Here is a 22,553-nt window from a genome sequence, read left to right as displayed (position 1 = left end):
TGGAGTGCTAAAGAATGGCAGCATCCTGAGAGGCATAAAGCTTCTGACCTGAGCAACTGGAAGAGCAGAGGTGCCCGTTAGTGAAATGGGCAGACTTCAGGAGGAGAAGCTTCAAGGGAGACAAGAGTATAGTTCTGGACGTGGTAATTGTGAGATACCTCCTGGACCACCTATGGAGACCACGTGAGCCACGGGAGTCTGGAGTTCAGAGGACAGGTTCGGGCTACAGGGTAAACGTGGGAGCAGTCAGTGTCAGTCTACGAAGGGTATTTAAGGCACCAGAACCGGATGAGGCATACAGAAGCGAGAGAAGTTAAAACAGAAGACAGTCTATGGGTCGGACCCGGATGATCTCGTAAGTACAGACGTTTGGTAGATGACCTTTTAGCAACGCATGCCGAGCGTCGCACACGCTCAGGTAGGAGGAGAACCCAGTGTCATGTTCCCAAAACAAAGTGGCCAGAACCATTTCAAGAAGGAGGGTGCTGCTGGTGGCGAAGTGCTGACGGGTTCAGTGTGAGACGAGCGGTTGCGGTGGAGCACTGCTGATGGAAACCTGAAGGGAGTGGGAGCAAGTGAGAGGGGGAGGAAGAGAGGTCGGGACGGCAAGTGTGGGCCACCAGTTTCAAGAGCTTTTCTGCAAAAGGAAACAAAGAATGGGGGTGGTAGCTGGATGAGCATGTGGGTTCAGGAGAAAGTTATTTTCTTAAACTTGCAAGATATTACAGCAAGTAAGTGTACCTGCTGATAAGAATGGCCCAGGAGAAAGTCAGTGGGTAGGTAAGAGGGACTGGAATCCAGTCCACAAGCAGTGGACTGCAGCAAGGGCAATTCACCATGTTGGAATGGCAATAAGGCAACGTGAGTGGGCACTGATTCCAGTATGCTGGCAAATTTGGTGAGGAGAACATGGTGAATATTTATGTCAAATGAGAATCAAGAGAGTTAAAAGTGTGGGCAAGGAAACAACTGTAATGGCAGAAAATAAAATCCACGCCATGAGGGAGGGATGAGGACAGGTGATGAGTACTGGGCAGTGGTAGGGTCGAAGGCTGGAGGTCCCAAGGGGCTACCGAACTGTCTTAGGGTGCTGGAGGATGTGAACAGGAAAGAGAAGGTGCTTAACAGCAGGCTTCGTGAAAGTGAGATTTTGGGGAGGCATTCCCTTCCGAGTATGGTAAAGTCCAGGATGTACCTAGGGCAGGTCATTAGAGGTAAGGAAGCTGAAACTTTGAGGGGTCACGTTATGGGGTGGACAGTGAGACCATAAAGAATTACAACAGGAATAATGGCCTATATTCTTATAGGAATGACAGGAAGAGATCTGTATACGACTGCAATAATCCGATGGCATGTGCTTCAAAGGCACTGAGAGGTTTGGGGCGGAAGGAACAATGAGGAGCAAGCAGTACACCTACCCCACCTCTAGGCCCAGTGGTCCTTTGACTTGTCTACAGAGGAAGCAGGGTGCTCAGTGGACAGACAGTCAGGTTTCCCTCTGCCAGAGGGTACCTAATGGAAAGGATCAAAATGGAGAGAGAGAGAGAGAGAGAGAGAGGAGAGAGAGAGAGAGAGAGAGAGAGAGAGAGAGAGAGAATTTCAGAAGCAGAAAAAAGTAGTTTTAGGTTCAAGTCTCTAATGCAAAGCAGTTGAGGTAATAATTAAATAATGAGAAAAAGTGGCTGAGCTAGAGAAATAATAATAAAAATTTTACAATCATTAGAGAGTCCAAATAATTATTATAACTATAATTATTATAACTGTAATTATTACTATAGCAGTCATTAATATTATACACTTTCTAATGGTAGGCACTGTTCTAATCACTTGATAAATGCTAATTCATTCAACTCTCACATGACCTTATGAAATTATTCTTTTCATCTTGCAAATGGGAAACTGAGGCACAAAGATGTTAAGTGTCTTAACCAAAGTTTCCTAGTCAGCAAGTGGTGGAGCAGAATTAGAACCCAGGCAGTCAGACTCCCCGTGTTATGAGCAGGACAGAAAAGACACACATGCATATTCTGGTAACAATCCTGACCCTTACAGGACTAAAGACAAAAGTCTTACCAGTTTCTGAGCAGAAAGAATGAGGTGGCGGTAAAGGAAAAGAAAATCACTCTGGCGCAGAGAACTCGGCTCTCACACCGGCAGCTAACAGACAGCGGGACAGCACACACCGACAGCTGAGAGGAAAGAAGTGCAACTCCAGCCGAGAGGGACACGTCCGGGATGAAAGGAGGAGACGGGAGGATGGCAGAAATTCCGATAGTGTGCTACTAAAATACCACATGCGAGGGAAATACTCACGGGAGGACCGTAAGCCAGCAACAAGCAGACCAGAGCGGGGGCCCTTCCTGGGGAAAAACAACGTGAGACCCACCGTGAGGACTGACACCCTCTGCAGCACAGCACACCTTCGTGTGCTTGCACAGAAACGTGTTCGTCGTACACGACTCTACCGATGATTAAGGGCAGGCTGGTAATACAAGTGCTAAATAAGAACTGTGGAAACAGACAAGACATACCTTAAGGGAATCTGATACATGATCAATGATTTAGGTCAATGTAGTAGTCGGGGGTTGGGAGTGAAAGAAGATAAAGTGTTTCCAAGGTCTCACTGCAGAAGGAGTAACGGTGGGTCAGGAGGAGAGGAAAGTGCCTAGAGGTCTCATCTTCTGACAGGGAAGAAGGGGAAGATGAGTGTCTTGGTAGTAAAAACTGTCCCATCAGAGGACGAAGTAGATCACTGGTTGTAAAGTAACAGTAGGGTCCTGTGTGTTCTATTGAGAGAGCTGGGAAAGGGAACCATTCATGGGCTGGGACGATAAGGTACAATCTCCAACCTCAGGGATAAAAAGAAAATGATTACGAAGTAACTTGGTCAGCCTAGCAGAAAGGAAAAGAGTGAACTGTAAGAAGTGGGAAACAGAGTAAAACAGGGGAAACACAGCCAGGTGTGTGTCCGAGTCCTGAACTCTTTCTCCGGAAGCCCGGGACACAAGCAGAGCCGTGTGCTTGTCAGAAAGCGAGCTGAAAACAAAGCTGACAATAACGGAGGGTCCAGAAATATTAGGCAAATGCAAAGAAAAAGAAAGGAGTGAAAATATTAATAACACATGGTGAAATTTAGGTTTTAACTCACTATTCCAGGCAAAGAGAACGCATGTAGTAATTAAAGGAGCCACTCAGGACAAAGCAGTACAGACATGTGTATGTAGCAAACTACAGAGCGGCTGAATAAGGCAGCTGATAAAAATGCAAAAGCTTAAAAAATGTCAGTGATATTTCAAATGCCTTTCAAAACTAAGCAGATTGTAAAATAGTAAGTAAAGAATACAGAAGACACTGACTAACAAAATACAATTTTTTTTCTTATGCCCATGGAACATTTCCAAAAAATAATCAAGATCTTGGTCATAGAAAAAAGGTTAAATTTTAAGAAGTAGGGGCTTTACAGGCTGTGTGACCGCGACACAAAACATTAGAAAGAATAAAATGTGGCTACCCTTTTACCTTTTCATAGGCAAAATATTCTCAGAAGTCTAACAATATATAAAAACATCACCACAGAACTTCATAAGGGTAATGGCAACAACAGCAGCAACAAAGAACAGCAAGAGAAAATGATAAAAGAAAAGAAGAGAGAAAAAACAAAGCAAGCAACCAAGATGTCCATAAGTAAGAGACTGTGTAAGTTAATTATGGAAAGGACCTCGCTATCATCGTAATGGGAACGTTTCCTTGCCTTAATTTCAGCGACGGAGGCCATTGCCCACGCAACGGTAGACCGCAGCCCTGCGGTCCTGATGTAAGCCCGGCTGGCCAAGGGAGCCCTGCAGAGAAAGGGGGACCTGATGACACAGCCACTAACACTGTATGTTAAAGAAGAACCTGATGTAGACAGAAACGAGTAGCCTGCCCATACCTGTGAATCGCCTTATCATGTTCATATAACACACACTGAATATTCCCTAAGCTGGGCGTACTTGACCTTATCAAAATAACTTCTGTACCTGGCATCTTGTTTAATCAGGTAGTGAGATACTTTAGAAAGGTAAAATTTTTAAATGATGAAAATTTAAACCCGTCTGTGTTTAACTTATAAAATTTAATCACACATGAGGGAAATTTTAAACAAGTGTTTAAATACTTCCGTTTTCCCATATCAAAAAGACGCTTCGTTTGCTGATCTGGAGTTATCAAGAAGAATATGCTGTTTTGTGTCAGGTGTAGTATAGGAGGAAGGACTGGATGGATGCTAACCCGTGAAATATGTTTTCTATGAAAAGTCCCTTGTGTAAGTATGCTGTTCCCTCATTTGCATCTTTCTGCACAGACGAAATGAAGCATGACATTGCATTGTTCGCACCGAAGCCGCCGGCTCCCAGATGCGTCCTCTGGTCTCCATCACATACGTATGCCTTTGCACTTCACCCCCACCTCATCGGTGCCGCTGTCGGTGTTTCCGGATTTGGCAGAAAAGTTTAAAATATTATTTCTACGTGTCTAATGCAATGGACGAGCATTCCCTTAGAAATTTCAATGTACTTTTCTATTTCATTTACATAATTTGTTCCTAAGATATGAAGACATGATTTCAAAAATTACTCTTTGTTTTGGGGTTAGGCTTGTTTCCAACCCACACTAAGAGGGCTCCTCTCTGAACATTATTCGAAGTCACAGTGTTCTCCAAAGCCTGTCTCTTTCCTCATTGTTTCTCATCTTTGATTTTGTTACCTTGTTTTTTGTGTATTTATTTTAAACCTCTTAAAATCTTATAATTAGTCCCTTTCAAATAAAACAGTATAATTGTATATTTACTGTTACAATGAGGAAGCTCTGCATGGTAAACCCATGGGAGTTTGATATTTTTTAAAGGTTTTTCAAAAAATAACTCACATTGCAGCCCTGGCCAGGTGGCTTGGCTAGTTGGAGCGATGTCCCGTACACCAAAAAGTTACGGGTTCCACTCCAGGTCAGGGCACATACCTAGCTTGCGGGTTTGATCCCCAGCTGGGTAGCATATGGGAGGCAACTGATCAATGTTTCACACATCGATGTTACTCTCCCTTCCTCTCTATCTAAATCAATAAGAAAAAAACATATCCTTGGGTGAACATTAAAAAATAATAATAATTCATATTCAGATAGTACTATATTCATAGATTTAGAATCTAGTATATAAACTTTGCAGGTGGAATGACTAGAAATATTTTGATCAGTGAGTTTTGATACTACAGGCTAGTCTTGGCAACTGTCTTGCTATAAAACACATTAGTTAAAACCAGAATTTAGAGATTATTTTTCATTCTAGGCACCAAAATCAGAGACTTGGTATGGAAAACTGTCTTTGTCCATATACTGCTAAGTGCCTTTTTGAGTATCAGGGATTTATATAGATAACCTTTGAAAATTTTGACAGTTATGTGTATATTTTGACCAATAGAGGTTTTATTTATGGAAGCCAGACCTATCAACACATGACTAAAGTGAATGTGTTATTTTTCATAAACCTGGACAAATGGCCTGCTTTTACTTCAACAAAAGGGTCCATTATATCAATCTAATAAAATTAGTTAGGAGAAGAAATTTTTCAGAAATAAACTCCTTGAGCCCTGGCTGGTGTGGCTCAGTGGACTGAGCGCAGGACTATGAACCAAAGAGTCACTGGTTCGATTGCCAGTCAGGGTCCATGCCTGGGTTGCAGGCCAGGTCCCCAGTATGGGAAATATAAGAGGCAACCACACATGGATGTTTCTCTCCCTCTCTTTCTTCTTCCCTTCTCTGTCTGTAAAAATAAATACATAAAATATTAAAAAAAAGAAATAAACTCCTTGAAAATAAAAATATTTCTCTACTTTCCTAGAATCTGGCTAATGTGTTTAATCTGATTTTGAGTTGACTTTTACATAATATGAAAATAATTGTGGTTTTGATCCCCTTCTCCACATATATGCATTTCTTCTTTATTCTCTTACACACCATCTGCTATCAAGACAAAGACACTCATCGACATTTCTAGCTGAGACTTGTCATCTGAATCTGAGATGTTTATTTTTGTTTATTTATTTTTAAAGATTTTATTTATTTTTAGACAGAGGGAAAGGGAGGGAGAAAGAGAGGGAGAGAAACATCAATGTGTGGTTGCCTCTCATGTGCCTGCTACTGGGGACTTGGCCCACGACCCAGGCACGTGTCCTGACTGGGAATCGAACTGGTAACCCTTTGGTTTGCAGTGCAGTGCTCAATTATTGAGCCTCACCAGTCAGGGCAAGATCTTTATTTTTAAGTGTGTGTTTGCACACTTTTTACCTACCTAGACTACTGCAAATTCAACAGGTATAAACTGAGCATACCCCTTTCACTGTATTTCATATCTCAATACTTTTCTTCATTTTCCTGGGCTACTTTCCATCTATATACTGGGTGCCCTAATCTACACGTCCAGCCTAGACTTGTCACCTGCACTCCTGAGCTATAACTTGAAATATCTACTCAGACACTGCTCACTGAATACACTGCCTTCCCTACATTTCCTCCTTAGTGAATGACACCAGGGATGTAATTTCCTTGGCAATATCACAAAAATCACAAATCTGATTATATCACTCTGTTGCTTCAAATATTTACTGCTTTTTAAATAAGATCCAAGTTGTTCAGCACAGCTTACAAAGACACTTCATGACTTGTTTCTAATTGTTGGGTCTCATTTTCTGCCACTCTGTGTATTCCGTGTCCCATCTCTACTGAAACTGCTTGCTGTGCCCACATAAATCAAGCTTCCTCATTCCTCCATGCCTTTGCACATGCAAATCCTTGCTTGTGAGGTCCCTTCCTTCTCTTGTCCATTTGAGGAGCCCTTCCTAGTGTTCTCAGTGTAAGTGATACTCCTCCATTCTCCATTGAAGTGATTTATTAAGGGATTCTCCTCCATGTCTTTTGCTTACCATCCTCCACCAGAGACAGGTCCCCTCTTCTGACCCTAGTCAAGCATTTATCACTTATCTGTTCCACACCAAACTGAATTCCTTGAGTTTAATATCCATCTTCCTCCCCTTGAATGTCTAGCATAATGTTTAGCATATACTAAGTATTCATTAGGTGTTTCAACAGAAATTAATTGAATAAATTAATCCTAGTCTAATAAATGTTTCTCTTTTTCTTCCCTAGTTGCTGATCTATTTCAGAAATAAAGCAGTTGAAATTTATTCAACACTTACTGTGTCCTAGAAATAGTACCAAGCATTTTCACGTAGGTTATCTCATTTAAGCCCACCCACAAAGCAGTGAAGAAGACAGTATTATTCTCCTCATTGTATAGTGGAGAAATATGACAATCTGCCGAAATTTGCAGTTAATCTGTTCAGAAGGCAGAACTAAAGTCCATAGTTCTTATCCACTATGCTATATGTGTACACTGTGGCATCGCTGTACACAGTTAATGTTCGAGATGAATTTTTAAGAATTGTGTTGTTTTTCTATTTTAATTAAAATTCTAAGATGCCAACAGACTAATAATTTCAGCTTAAATATAGGCTGGTGAAAATCACTTAATAAGAGAAATAATTAGATATAATTTTAAGTATGAATTATATAATCAGTGGATTACTATGATAAAATCTTTCATAGCTTTAACTGGTCAGATCAAATCATACCCACTAAGCTTCATGAAAACGCTTTACTGGCTAAAGTAAAGAACTCGAATGCTTTGCCTTCAGCCCCCTCTGTTATATCAATGTTTCACAATGGAAATGCAGTGCATAAGGTTCTTACTTTTACAAACTCTCCTGAGGGACAAACCTGAAGCTTGGAATATAATATATACCTGAACACAGGAATTCCCACGACAGAGTAAATGTCATTTAGATGTATAAAGATCTGAAAGAACAAATACATACGTTAAAATGGAACAGGAAATGCATTGCCAAATTACTGATAATTTGAAAACTTCCATTTTGAACCAAAGAAGGCCTTATGTGATATATGGAAAAATGTTCCATAATATTTTTCTTGAGATGAAGTGCAGTAAGTTTTAAGTACATTTCATAGAAAAATTTGAGGTTAATTTGGAATACAAATTATATGGAGACTCATGTTATGAAGACCTCAAGATTAATTTTCTTCCCAAAGATTCTCTGACTTATAACTGGATCCGAGTTTTCGGCATTGGGATTAGGGAACACTTCCTAAATCCCCCCTAATTTAACCTCAAATAAGAGTTGAGGCCACACAGGCCTACCAAAGGCTACATACTTTTAGTGTAACAGAAAACTCTCTTCAGGTCAAATATATTGTAACAAGGGTGCCTATCTTAGGTGAGCTTCCTCCTCTCTATTATTTTTATTACCATAAAATGGACTTGAATGTCTGTTATAAATAGTAGCCCAAAATTATCAAAGTCAGAATCTTACTTTTGTAGTCTGATAAAGTTTATGGAATATTCTAATTCTGTTGTGTGACCTCAGGAGCATATGAACCCCAACACTTTCACCCCAAGGTTTCTTTTCATATATGTAGTTTAATCAGGACTATTCCAGTATTGATAAATTTTCATCAAGAAAAGTGATCTGGGATGAACTCCCTTTAGTCAATTTAATTCCTTGATCATCAGAGCTAAAGCTTCCAATTTTTTATTATTCAACTTCAGCAAAATTATTTACTGCGATTCTCTTCTATTTCAAATTTGTACTAAAGATATGATATATTGACATTTTTATATATCAGATGTTATTAAGAACAGCTTCTCCCTCTGAATTTTTCTGTTACTTTGCAGAACAAAATTTGTTAAGATTTTATTTTTCTGTCAATTTTGGTCACAAATTTTACTGTGTGTGATTTTATTATTATATTTTAATGGTGAGTTTAATATTTTTAAAGTATATTTTATTGATTATGCTATTACAGTTGTCCCATTCCCCTCCTTATTTCTCTCTGCCCTGCACACCCCCTCCCACCAGCATCCCCCCCACCCCTTAGTTCATGACCATGGGTCGTACATATAAGTTCTTTGGCTTCTCCATTTCCTACACTATTCTTAACCTCCCCCTACCTATTTTGTACCTACCATTTATGCTTCTTATTCCCTGTACCTTTTCCCCCATTCTCCTCCCCCCACATCACTGATAACCTTCTGTGTGATCTCCATTTCTGTGATTCTGTTCCTGTTCTAATTGTTTGCTTAGAGGGTTTTTGTTTTTTTAGGTTCGGTTGTTGATTGTTGTGAGTTTGTTGTCATTTTACTGTTCATATTTTTTATCTTCTTTTTCTTAGATAAGTTCCTTGAACATTTCATATAATGGCTTGGTGATGATGAACTCCTTTTACTTGACCTAATCTGGGAAGCACTTATCTGCCCTTCCATTCTAAATGAAAGCTTTGCTGGATAGAGCCATCTTGGATGTAGGTCCTTGCCTTTCATACCTTCAAATACTTGCCAATCCCTTCTTGCCTGCAAGGTTTCTTTTGAGAAATCAGTTGATAGTCTTATGGAAACTCCTTTGTAGGTAAGTGTCTCCTTTTCTCTTGCTGTTTTTAAGATTCTCTCCTTATCTTTGATCTTGAATGATGTAATTATGATGTGTCTTGGTGTGTGTTTCCTTGGGTCCAACTTTTTTGGGACTCTGAGCTTCCTGGATTTCCTGAAAATCTATTTTCTTTGCCAGATTGGGAAAGTTCTCCTTCATTATTTTTCAAGTAAGTTTTCAATTTCTTGGTCTTCCTCTTCTCCTTCTGGCACTCCTATGATTTGGATGTTGGAAAGTTTAAAGTTTTCTTGGAAGTTCCTAAGCCTCTCATTTTTTTGAATTCTTGTTTCTTTGTTCTGTTTAGGTCGAATGTTTATTTCTTCCTTCTGCTTCAAGCCATTGATTTGAGTCCTGGTTTCCTCCCCCTCACTGTTGGCTCCCTGTGCATTTTCCTTTATTTCACTTTTCTTAGCCTTCACTTTTTCCATTTTTCGAGCATACTCAACCAATTCTGTGAGCATCCTGGTTACCAGTGCTTTGAGCTGTGCAACTGATAGGTGCTATTTCTTCATCACTTAGTTGTATTTTTTTTCTGGAGCTTTGATCTATTCTTTCATTTGGGCCATTTTGTGTGTGTGTGTGTGTGTGTTGGTGCACCTGTTAAGTAGTAAGAGGCAGAACCTTAGGTATTCACTAGAATGGGTCAACATTGATCAATTATGGCTGTATATGGCTGTATGTCCTCTCCACCCCGGCTGCCCATATCCGCCTCTCCTACTGGTCTGGATGTTTCTTCCTTAACTTCTTGGTTGTTGGACTTCCATACAGTGTGATTTTCTGGCAGTTCTGGTTTTGTTTTTAAATTCGTTGTTGTCCTTCTTTTGGTTGTGCAAGGAGGCACAGTGTGTCTATCTATGCCTCCATTTTGGTTTGAAGTCCTCTGATTTTAGTGTTGCCAGTTTTGTGTTATATTGGTCATTTCTATCAATAATAGCTACCATTAATTGCATCAAATGGCTGATAGGAATTAAATTAGCTATACTTATTTCTGAGCTAAACTATGGAAAAGAGTGATTCTGAGATGGGGAGATAATCAAAGGGTGATGAAGAGGAGGAAACCAGGGAGCAGGAGGGGAGATGAAAGGCAGACATCCTATGTCAGAACATTCTGGAGGTCAAAGTAATTTGCATGACAGGAATAAAAGATAGACGCCAGGCATTACTTTTTAAAAGTGAAAAATATCACATAAAGAATTAAAAAATAAACTAACACTAGATGTTCTGATTTGGCCAGCAATTAATGTACTTAAAGCTATACAACAATAAATTAATGAATTATGAAAATGACTAAACTACCTATTCAAATTTATGAGATGGTTCTTAAACAGTGAATAATATTTTTGGTAGCCAGCACTTATTTTCCCGTATGTTATGTTTTGTTCCAATTAAAAACAGTGTAACCTCATTAACTTTAAAAAGTAGAGAAAAAGAAAACACATCCTATAACCCTAACAAAACCACTGTTAACACATTACTGAATTTTGTGCAGCCTTTCTGTTTTCCATGTTTCTAAAACATTTGCTAGAATCTTTATTATAGAGATTTGTTGTGTACTGCAATGATTGTAGAGAGCATCTCCGCAACCTTATAATAACTGCTTTTTAGCTCAACTGTGACAAAACAATTCCATCCCAAAACATTTTATTTGGATGAGACATTTTCACACTGAAAACTACTAGCAAAATTATCTGCACCGTTCTACTGCTACAGAAGAACAGATTGCTGTATCCATGTAGACAGGCTTTTTGAAACTCTACAGCAAAATTGAAAAGTACAGTAGATTAGTTGACAGTGTCTTTGAAGAATTAGGTTATAAGCATTTATTGAAAATAAGATGAACATACATTACCTCTACATCTGGATCCCTCAAATCTGCTTTCCATCCAAATTGTTTCATAAGAGCAATTCCAATTATTCTTCCTACCTCCTGGAAAAGCAGCAAGTTATAGAAAAGATAAGAATATTATAAATAAAAATTTAAGTTTAAATATAAGTGGAAACTAAAAGAGTTAGTAGGAAAACCAAGTCTGACTATGTGATGGGGATTTAAAATCACAGTATTAAAATATTATACTACAAAACTTTCTATTCAAGGCAATAAGGCTGCATTTTACCTTTTTCACCCCCTCACCCCTTCCCTCCAAAACATTCTATGACATTAACATCTACTCATGTATAGTCTCTATTTTTGTAATTTGTAGAGAAACAAAATAAGCAAATTGTGACCTGGTAAATAGAGCCATTCTGGGTTTCAGGAAATGGATGTAAGCTGAAAAAGATGAACTGTTTTACCTGCTCTAGGTCTATATGCTTTAAAATGACCAGATCATTAGCATTAGCCTCAAATTTTAGGGTCTGATTTTAAGGTTGGCCAAAGAACTCACACCTATGCTTTTTCTATCACTGACCTTTGTAGGGGTCAACTGACAACCGCTTCTTGAAGGAACCTGCTTGCAGTGTTCACCCTCCCTTAGATGGCTGAGACCTTGAGTGCACTTATGTATTTGCAGTCTGGGTCCTAGTGGCAACCACACACGTAGGGCCTGGTGCAAAGCAATCACTCAATACACACAGAACTGAACTAAGGAAAACCCAAATGTCAGGGTTCTCTACATGCAAAAGATACCTATAAGTTTAAGAAAACTTTTGGGGAGAGAGTAAAAGGAGATAAGTGCTCGGAATGGCATACTATTCCTATTAAGCATCTGAGGTAAAGTTAAAATGGAAAATGCATTTTTAAAGAGATTTAATTATATGATATTAGGCCTGGTTATCTGCCTGAACCTTATTATTTATTCTGTGAAAGGTTCTGATCTCATTTTAAATCTAAAGAGTAGCTAATTGTTTTGAGGGAGTGAAAGCCCACTTTGGAGGTGAGTGTACCTGTGCAGAAAAGGTCTTTGCCACGGCTCCACTGCAGCGACAAGACACTCTGAAAGTCAAGTCATTCTGGCTGGGGGTGCCAGCGGCTTCCGCTGCTTCATTCTGATGTTCTTCTAGTTGAAATTTTTCTCTGCTAGTGAGAAAATCTCCTTGTGCCAGCGTTTCCTCTTCTACTTGTTTTTCCAGCTGGCATTCCCTGTTCTCTTGTGTCTTTTGCATTTGTTCTGCTTTTAATTTCTTAGTGATAATGGTGTCATTTTCTCCCATTTTTCTTTTTAGTAGGTTAGCATCTCTTTGAGAAAGTCTTTTCTTTTTTGCATCAAGTTCAAGAAGATTTTTCCAAATTGAAATGGTATTCAACCAACTTTCAGGATCATCATTTATAAGTCTTTGCATTTCATTATATATTTTTCCTAAAGAAATAAAATCTCAGTTTATCTTATGTTGAAACTTTAAAGACAGTCTATTATATTCATGACCCCCAAATTCCATTATCTTTATTTTTATAAAATAAGTGTTTTTAACTAATCACTTTCATCTGAAATTTGTATCATTTAATATAAGAATAATGTGCAAAATAAGGTTCATTCTTATATTTCATACTAAATATCAAAACTATTTTAAAATTCTTATAGGATTATCATATACTTTAGCAAGATCATTTGTCCTCAGTAATATGTACATCTCTTCAATATATGCCTAGACCTAGAGTGTGTATCAATCTTTGGAATGATGCTGATCTTGCCTATAATATTCAGTCGGAAAAAACATAAATTACAAAACACAGGTCTCAGAAACACAGCAACTGAATTTTGAGCTATTTTAGACCATACGGTACCAGTGCACACCATGAAGGGAGTTTCCATAAAGTAACGCGTCAGGTGCAGAACCCGTTCACAACTTAGGGACTGTCCTTAGGGACTTAACAGGATGTCATCTCTTCTGGATGGACAAGCGTTATCAAGAAGACCCAAGAGTAATTACTTTGTACTTCTCTAATAATGTGTGTGGAATATTGGAATGACATTATATTGACCCCACAGTATAATGTCTTAGTATTTGTTTTAAAATAATTTTTTCTGCCTCATCTTAATTTCCTGCCTTTTGTACCTTTCTTGATACAATTTATTACAGTCTGCACACTACATGATCTCTTGGGCAGAATCAGCAATCAAAATGAATCTTAAGGCAATGTTTAATCCAGCAGTGTCTGGACTTTGTTGCTTTTATCAAGATTCTTAAATTATTTTAGCCACATATTACAAAAACAGAAAATCTCTTAAGCCCCCTGTAACTAATGCTTTAAAAAAGGCTAAAAGTTTATTCAAACATTTTAGGTCCCCAATACAGGCAATTTTACTCTACAATATTTTTCTACTTATATCACCCATTAGTTAAATTTACAAGGTGACAGTTTTGACCAATTTATCCAGACAATACATTTTGGGTTATTAGATGTCCTCCATCTAAATAAATGCAACTGACCATACACATGCGTAGAGAAGGTGTGCGATCAGATTTCTCAAAATGAAGTGTGACTCAGGGCACGGAGACCTCAGTAGGACAGGCAGTGAATTGCAAAGAGAGGAGACACAGGTGATAACATTCAGAAAATACAGAGAAATACATAACCAATGGTCCCACAGGTAGGAATGAATCTTACAGATGTCAAATGGCTACTTATTGTCAGGCAGGAAACTCTGGGGTACGATATATGGTGTGGATAAAAGCAATAGGTATAATATACTGTACCTTTATTTACAGAAGAAACATTAAACGGAAACTGCTTTTTAATCAGTAAAAATAATCTTTCTGCGGATTTTAATTTTTTCAGCATATTCAAGTCAGAGCAGGTGGTAAAAAAAACTTTTCCTGAAACATATTCAACCTAGGGATAGAAAAATAGATATGTAGTTTAACGTAGTGTAGAATAAGAACCATTTCCCTTTCCCCCTTAATGAATTAAAACATATGATCTAGATTAATGATAAAAATGACCATTTCTGAAGGATCTAGTATTTCTCAGACACTATACTAGGCATTCTGAATACATTCTTTTCCCCCATCTTTATAACAACTCTCTCAGGTAGATTTTATCACCCTCATTTTACAGGTTAGAAAACTGAGGCTTAGATACATTTAAAAAATTGTAAAAAGCCACCAAGTCAGTGACCAAGACCATAATCTTACTATGTCATGCCACCATCTGTAAAGTGTGACTGTGCATTTGTGTGCACACACACTAGAAAAATAGAACACAAAATACTCAGTGATTATATTGCTAAACCTCACACACTGTTGGAAAGCAGGCATCATTAGTAAGAGTCTTGGAGGAGAATCCTACGAGACCTGGGAGGAGGGACTCTAATGAAGGAACACAGGGCAAGCGGCAGAGGTGCGAGTGACAGGGGGCTGCGGTACCCCGCAGGTTAGCACGGCAACACTTGCTGCGTTCTGCTGACCGGGAATGTCAGGCGGATGGATGGTGTAGCTCGGCCAGCTTAATAAATGGCCGTGACATGGCGTGCCAGCGATGGTAATGGTCAACCATCATAGACTTTTGATGAAAAGTGACAGCACCAAATTAGCTGGCAGAAAAAAATTACTTTGGAAGAGGCGTAAAGAGCTGAGTGTAGAACGTGATGCTGGAGGGAGAAGTAGATTACTGAGGTAGAAATAATGAGACACTTGGCTGTGGGAACTGAAAAATGGATAGGAGCAAGAAATATGCACCAAACAGCAACGGGCTTTGGAGACAGGGTAGCTGTGAGGAAAAAGACAAGGAAGACAGGCAAGTGAAAAGAGCGTCGACTCGTGGGGACTCTGACTGGGTTCAGCAGTGCGGCAAAAAGTGTTCACTACCCATGGAATCCTGCACCTTGTTTGGGTCCGCCCAGCCCCCTGAAATTCAGGATGGGTGTGGACTGTCTTGAAATTCTCCTTTCAGCGGTGGCTGAGGGCTGACCATCATGGTTCTAACACGTTTCTAGAATGGAAGCGTCAGGGAATTCGGGGTGTCCCACATGTTGGGGCAGCTCCCATTCAATGGGAACTTGAACTGTGTTTTTTTTTTTAATCTGACGTGGTTTGAGTAAGCTTTTTGGATGGTAATTTCTGGGGTTACCGTTCTACGTTGATGAGAAAGAATATCTGCTGAGGAAGCCCCAGGTTGTCGCTGATTCGAGCCCCAAAACTTCTGGTTGTAAGTTTAACAAGTTTTGAGGATCTAATGGACAGTATGGTGATTATAGCTAATAATACTGAATTATATACTTGAAAGTTCCTAAGACAGTAGGTCTTAAATGTTCTCACCAAAAAAATACATGGTTATTATGTGACAGGTGGAGGTATTAACTAATGCTATGGTAGTAATCAGTGTGCAATATATAAATCTATCAAATTAACACACTGTATACCTTCAATTTCCACAATGTTATGTCAATTATAGCTCAATAAAGCTTGAAAAGTAAATAAAAAGAAAGCCCAAATACCTTAGATACCAGCAATGTAGCTGACTAAGAGAGATGAAGTGGGGAATAAAAAGGAAATTTAGGAATCAATATTTAAGGGGATAATGAAGCAGCTAAAACAAGAGTTTCTAGCTTCTAGAATTTACTTCTTTGTCATTACAAAGATGACATTTTTCCACTAAAGTCCAAACTCAATACATACCTCAAAGTGCTTAGAACTTGAAAACAAAGTTTTAAAAAGTACATGTTTAAAAGTTTACATTTTTATATTCTGACATTAAAGCCACCATAAAACAAGTAATGCACATAAAATACCTTGACAAGATTCTGCAGGGAGTGAAATAAATACTTCACTGAAAATGTACAGTTTTAAGGTTCAGGTCCTATAAACAAATAAACTGATACAACATCTAGACTAGTGATTTTAATCTAAGTAGTCAGTGAACTATATATTTATAGTTACTTAATTGTACAGAGATCTTATGTTTTGTCCACTTATTTGAACACCTAGGGAAACATTATATACAATGAGTTTTTCTAAAAATGTCTCTTTTGGGGGAGGAGGGGAAAGATTTTCAAAAAGAACATAACTGAATATCAAGTTAATTAAGAAGACCTATATGATTTAATTTTTTTAGGGTCAAATCATAAGAATAATATGTGCTGATGCTTTAATGTGCTAAATATATTCACAAAATCAAAATCAACATTATTCTCTTTATTTAAAAATCAACATAAGGTCTACTCTTTTATAACTAATAAGCATATAATTAGAAGTAGTTTACTAAATTGTAAAATAGTCACTGTGAAAATGACATAATTATAAATATGAAAGTACTTTAAAGTCTTGCCCTTTATGAAGATAAAGTATTATAGCTTAAAGCAGTAGGGAGAATGAATTTTAGTACTTATGATTTCAAAAATGGCTGAAGCTAGTGGTACTCTTTTTCCTTAGTTTACTGCTTGTAACTGATGGTACTCAATTACAACAGTTAGGGAGAAATGTAGCATTTTAGAATATTTCATCCTAATATTTGTAACTTCAAAATTTACATATATATACCATCTGTTTATTGCACTTGGAATTAAATCATAACTAAGTGTCTAAAACCAGCTGGTTTCATGTCTAACACTTCCAAAGATAAAATAACAGCCTTTATTAAAATAAAAACAGCTGTTATGGGCTAGCATATCAAAGCAGTTAGCATTCTTCCCTTTCTTTTAAAATTCATGGTTTCAAGTCTAACATAAAGATGAAATTTAAGTATAGGTAAAATGTACAGTAATATAGGGAGATACCAAAGTTTTCCTAATTCTATAGATGCCAGTTAGTTTTGGAATTAATTTAAAAGTGCTAAGGGAAGAGTTGAGGTGATGTGTTAGATTTTTTTTGGTTCATTTTAGAAGAGAGAATTAAGAATATATATTTTACTTAATTTGTAAAAAGCCATCCAATCTAAAAGGAACACCTAGAATCTTCAAAACAGCAACTTTGTGCAATCATCCCACTAAATGAAATAAGCAGACCACCTGCTTAGTTCTGGCCCAGTACCTTCTACTACCGTGACCTCATTAAAAAAAAAATCCATTGGCTTGTTCACTTGGGTCAATAGTCTTTGCTCTGTGGGTTTCTACAGGTTGAGGAATCACTTGACAAGGACTTTCTGGCTAGCTAGCATTCGGAACACATCTACTCTATTGAATTTGATGTTAAAAATCACTGTTCCTACTATTATTCTTATAATAAATAGATTTAATAGATTTAATACATTTAACATTGTTACAAAGTAAAGTTTAATTGTTCCCAATACATTTCTTAAAAAGGGAACGAGTGAAAAATGTATTATGTCCCGATATAAAAGACATTATATATTATATTTAAAACACATATATTTATATAATATAAATATTTAAAAAGACCCAGGAGCCTAAAAAGATACCACCAGGAGGTAAAATCTCAAACCTGAATCTGACCAAGCTCTAGATACAACTTACAGGATTGTAATCGACAGGAAACACAGAGCACAGAGGACCGAGGTAAACTACACCATGGAGAAGCAAGTGGCAACATCTAGACCAGGCGGATTCCAGCAGTGTTGTCTTTTTAATGCTAACAGCTTTCTGTGGCAAGGAAAATGTTCCATAACCTGTGCTAATATAGTTGCCACTAGCGCATGTTGCTTCTGAGCACTTGACGTGGGACTAGTGCACCTAAGAAAGTAATTTTTAAAAATTTTATCTGATATTAATGAATTTTAATTTAAATAACCACTGCAGCTAGAGAGGACCCTAGTAGAAACACAGCTGTGTACCTGAGGTCAGAAAGCCAAGCCTGTTGGGTTATGAATGGTTTTGACATTTTTAAAGGGATATGCAAGCAATAATAAAACACAGCAGAAACCACAACGTTATCCACAAGGCCTTAAAAACACCCCACATTTTTGATCCACAAAACCTAAAATATTTCTTTTCTGGCCCTTTATAGAAAAATTTTGCTGACCCCTGCTCTAGACTATGGGACAAACAACCTAACTTTTTAACAAGCAAAACGCCCTGGGAAAACAGAGAGATGGGAGGGGAAAGCATAGATTAAGAGACTTTTACCAGCCAATCACAACATGTGGGACTTATGTGAATCCTGATTTAAATACACACACTTTAAAACAAAATTTACATTTATGAAGAAGTTGAAATCTGAAGAGTGACAAGATATTTGATGAAAAGAAATTACTAATTTTTAGATGTGATAATGATATTGTGGCCTATATATTTTAAGAAGAGCTATATTATCTTTTTAATATTATACTACATATATTATGCTACAAAAAGAGCCCTGATATTATAGATACACAGGGAAATATTGACAGAGGAAATGATGTCTGGGATTTGCTTCAAAATAACATGGACTGAGGAGTAGAGTAAGTGTGACGGAGCAAAATCCACCGTGGGTTGATGGTTGTTGCAGCTGGCTGATGAGTAAGATTCATGATCCTGTTCTGTCTACCTTTATGTGTGTTTGAAATTCTCCATAATAAATTCTCCATAATAAAAAGCTAAAATGAATACCTAGTCAGAAGAAGCATCTGACAGGGGAGAGAATTTACAAGTTAAAATGCAAACACCTTGGGCTTACCTTGTGGGGCTGGCAACTAGGGATATGCATTTTCAACAAGCTCCCTAGGTGATTCTCATGTTCACAAAAATCGGAAAAACACTGATCAGAACAGAGTGATTACTTTGTAAAATTACACAAACACTTCTGAATTAATCTGTTTTGTATTAAGATTCTACACTATTAATTTTCTTAAAGCAAACCAAAGTTTCTAACAGTGTCTCTTGTCATTGCAGGCATGATTTTAAATATTCCCGTGAAACTAATTCTATAGGAATGTTTAACTGAGCACCTACTGTTTGCCATACACCATACTACGTGTACTATGGATCTGTCTCAAGGAATGCAGTAATCCTTTAAAGTACGTATTATCATCTCTATTTTATATCCAAGGAAAGTGAGGCTCAGAAATTTGAGTAATTTGCTCCAACTTACACATCTATTAAAGGACAATATAAGATTTGAACCCATCTTTGGGTTCTAAAGCCTACGTACACTTCTTACAATGATGCTGTTACGGAACAACCTACACGCAGGATTCCAGGACAGTTTCCCATGGTAAACTTTGGCGCAGCGGTAAATAAAGCACATGGGCTTCGAAGCTAAAGAGATTCAGATACAAGTACCAGTTCCACCATCCAGCATGGGTTTTCTCTTTATTTCCTTGTAGCACGGAGGTGAAAATGAACTATCTTGTAGCACGGAGGTGAAAATGAACTATTGCCTAGGGTTCTTTTGAGAATTAAATTATAACATGTACATAAAATGTCTGACACATTTTAAGTGCTTCATAAATGTTAGATGCTATCATTATTATTTCAGACGTGCCTTCACTTTGAGAGTCTGTTTCATATTAGAGAAGCTGGGATGGAATTTCAGAGGTTATCTGTTCAGAGACCATTTCCAGGCATATCTATCCTTAAAACACACAATGTCAGAATATGGAAATCCCCAAGTCTCTTGGCATTTAATTGTTCTCATGGACAAGAAGTTTTTCCCTACAATTAACTGAATTTTGTTGCTGTGACTAAAATACATAGCTCCCCTGCCCCCTGCCCAATCTGATTTTGTCTGTAGAGAAGATGGAGAAGAAGCAGATGGGGTCTTCTTTTTCCCAATAATGTGACATATACCCAGATGGGGTCAAGCTTTCTATTTCTCATACCAAGAACTCCAAGTTAACATAAAAAAAAATTAGTATGGCATTGTTATGGCCACAAAATGGTCAAGGACTGGACCCAGGAGACAGCCTGCCTGACAGCCTGGGTTCAAACCCCAGCTCTACCATTTCTGCTACATGACTTGAGTAATTTTTTGGATTTACCTATGCTTTATTTTCCTTTTCTGTTAAATGTGAAGCCTACCTCATAGGGTTGTTGTGAAAATTAAGGAGGTGAATACAGAGTAACCGCTCAAGAACATGTGCCTGACATATATTAAATGCTTGATGTTAGCAGTTGTTATTATATTGGCTACACCCAACACTCTATTCAAGTCTGCCACCCAAACCACCAATGGCAGGTAGTCTAACAAGATGCCATTTTCATGACCTCTTCTCGCCTGCTCTGATGCCACCCTCTCACTGCAGAAACGACTTCTGTGGGCTTCCAACAACAAGGGAGCTGCTAGAGGCCTCAATTTCATCTAGCAAGCCTCAATACCACATCATTTGCACTGTCATATTACCCATCAAGATACTAAAGGCTTTTTGTTACATCTTTTTCCTCGGCTTCCAAGAAACCAGACCCGCATATCCTAAATGAAACAAAACTGATGCTTAAAACCTTGTTCATTTTACTGAAATTAACAACTTATGAATACCAGAAACTAGTCACTTTCTCTGAAAGTTGGACTGAGGCCTCCAAGAGCATCATTTCTCTAGCTACCATTTACTGTGTGTTTAAGGTGTACTTTACATACCCTTTACCATTTTAGCTGCCCAACAAAATATAGACTTACCGTCACCTCCAGGAAACGGGCAAGTGTCAAGTAACAGAACCTGAAGGTTATATTTGTGCTTAAAAGATGGGGAAAGGATTCTAATTTTGACAGGTCTAACTCTAATTATAGGCACTACCAAACACTTTCTTTTAAAGAACCCAGGAAACAACTTGCTTCCACCCCCTTTTTAAACGATTTCAGCCGTGACTGACGTGCGGTTACAGACGTGCAGGGAGAGACAAGTGGCGGTTCTCTCCTGCAGCAACGGAAAGACCTGCCAGTAGAACTGCGAGGACGGGGGTTGTCGCCACGGTCGGTCCGCGGCTGACAGCGTGGGTCGCGTGCCCTTCCCGGGTCCAAGACGACCCAGCGGGGAGGGGGGCAGTGGAAGGGCCTCCCTCCTCCCCTCCGGGGCGCAGCGAGGCCGACTCACCTGCACGGCCTGCAGCCGCACCCGCACCTCCCGCATCAGGAAGGGCTCCAAGCCGCGGCCCGCTGTGCAGAAGAAGCGGGCGCCCGCTGCAGGCCCGGAATTGCGATCTCCGGGCCCCGCCGCCATAATAGTTCGGGGCGCGCCCTCGCGGCTCAGGGGTCACGTGGCCTGGAGCGCGCGCGCCGCGCGTTCCAGTGCTCTCAGAGGCCGGTGCTCCTGGGTCGGTGGTGGGTGGGTGGAGCTAAAGCCCCTAACACCCCCTGCAGAGAGTGCTGGCGAAGGTCAGGTCATCTGGGCGTGGCCCCAAGTGAGTCACCTTGGTTAAACTGCTTACAACGTCCTCCTAGGGACATCTGAAACGATTTAGAGTCATAGGTGGAAAGAACATAATTGATCATCTAATCTATCTGATTTATTTTTCAAATTGAGGAAGTTGATGTCAAGAGAGGCCAAGGGACAGCGAGTTACTGGCCTGGGTGAGGCAGGAACCTAGACGTCTTAATATCTAGTATAATGAACCTTCTCCATTCCTCCCAACTCCCTCTTCTCTCCTTCATCCCTACTCGCTACTCTCCTCTCAGAAGGAGCCTTGCTCTATTTTCATCAAGAACTGGGCCGAAGCTGGGAATCCCCAGGACCAAGAGCACCCTCCTCTCTCCAACTAAATGCCCTGATGGTCATGAAACAGCTCGCAGTTCTTAACGTATTTAACCACCAAGGCAGTGAATGCACAGTCTAATGTAGGCCACCCGATTTGATTGGGTCTCTTAGCAGTACTTGGAGGGAACGTTGTTTAACTCTGAATTACAAAATGGCAGTGAAAATATTTCTTGGGAAGAATAGAACCCGTATTACAAAATGAACACCATTTGTTGTGCATTGGTTTAATATGATTTTGAATCTATTTGTTTATGACAAGTAAATTGTTTTAATCCACTCATTCATAAACAAGACAAAAAAGGTTTTAGTTTTGCTCTAAGGATGAAGTTGTGTCAGGATGTCATCTCATCTGTTGTCCTTGGTAAGGACTCAGCTTAGCTGTTGAGGGGTCCTAGTGGGCACTTATCCATAAGAACATGTGGAAATGCAACTATGAGACTATCAAGAACATGTGGAAGTGCAACTATGAGACTATAAATGTAGTTGACTCTTGGATAGCATGGGGTTAGGGACACTGACCCTTG

General features: G+C 38.9%; 1 protein-coding gene across 3 annotated transcripts in view; it reads right to left on the bottom strand.

The window, feature by feature from the left end:
• THUMPD2 (THUMP domain containing 2) overlaps positions 1-21,526 on the bottom strand; it is a 35,695-nt gene extending 14,169 nt beyond the window's left edge. For 2 of the 3 annotated variants that reach the window (XM_045828841.1, XM_045828843.1), the window contains exons 1-6: positions 21,370-21,526; positions 14,166-14,301; positions 12,414-12,826; positions 11,380-11,457; positions 7,832-7,884; positions 3,752-3,839 (exon numbers count right to left, since the gene is read on the bottom strand). In XM_045828841.1, the coding sequence (XP_045684797.1) occupies positions 3,752-3,839; positions 7,832-7,884; positions 11,380-11,457; positions 12,414-12,826; positions 14,166-14,301; positions 21,370-21,495 (894 nt within the window). In that variant the 5' untranslated portion in view covers positions 21,496-21,526. The remainder of the gene's footprint in view (positions 1-3,751; positions 3,840-7,831; positions 7,885-11,379; positions 11,458-12,413; positions 12,827-14,165; positions 14,302-21,369) is intronic. The other variant, XM_045828842.1, reaches the window with a different exon arrangement.
• Between the last annotated feature and the right edge of the window lie 1,027 nt (positions 21,527-22,553).

This window comes from Phyllostomus hastatus, unplaced genomic scaffold (assembly GCF_019186645.2).
Source record: "Phyllostomus hastatus isolate PE091 unplaced genomic scaffold, TTU_PhHast_1.1 phas_scaffold_78, whole genome shotgun sequence".
NCBI lineage: Eukaryota > Metazoa > Chordata > Mammalia > Chiroptera > Phyllostomidae > Phyllostomus > Phyllostomus hastatus.
Note: the sequence above shows the minus strand (reverse complement) of the source record. Positions and strands in the feature narration are given on the sequence as shown.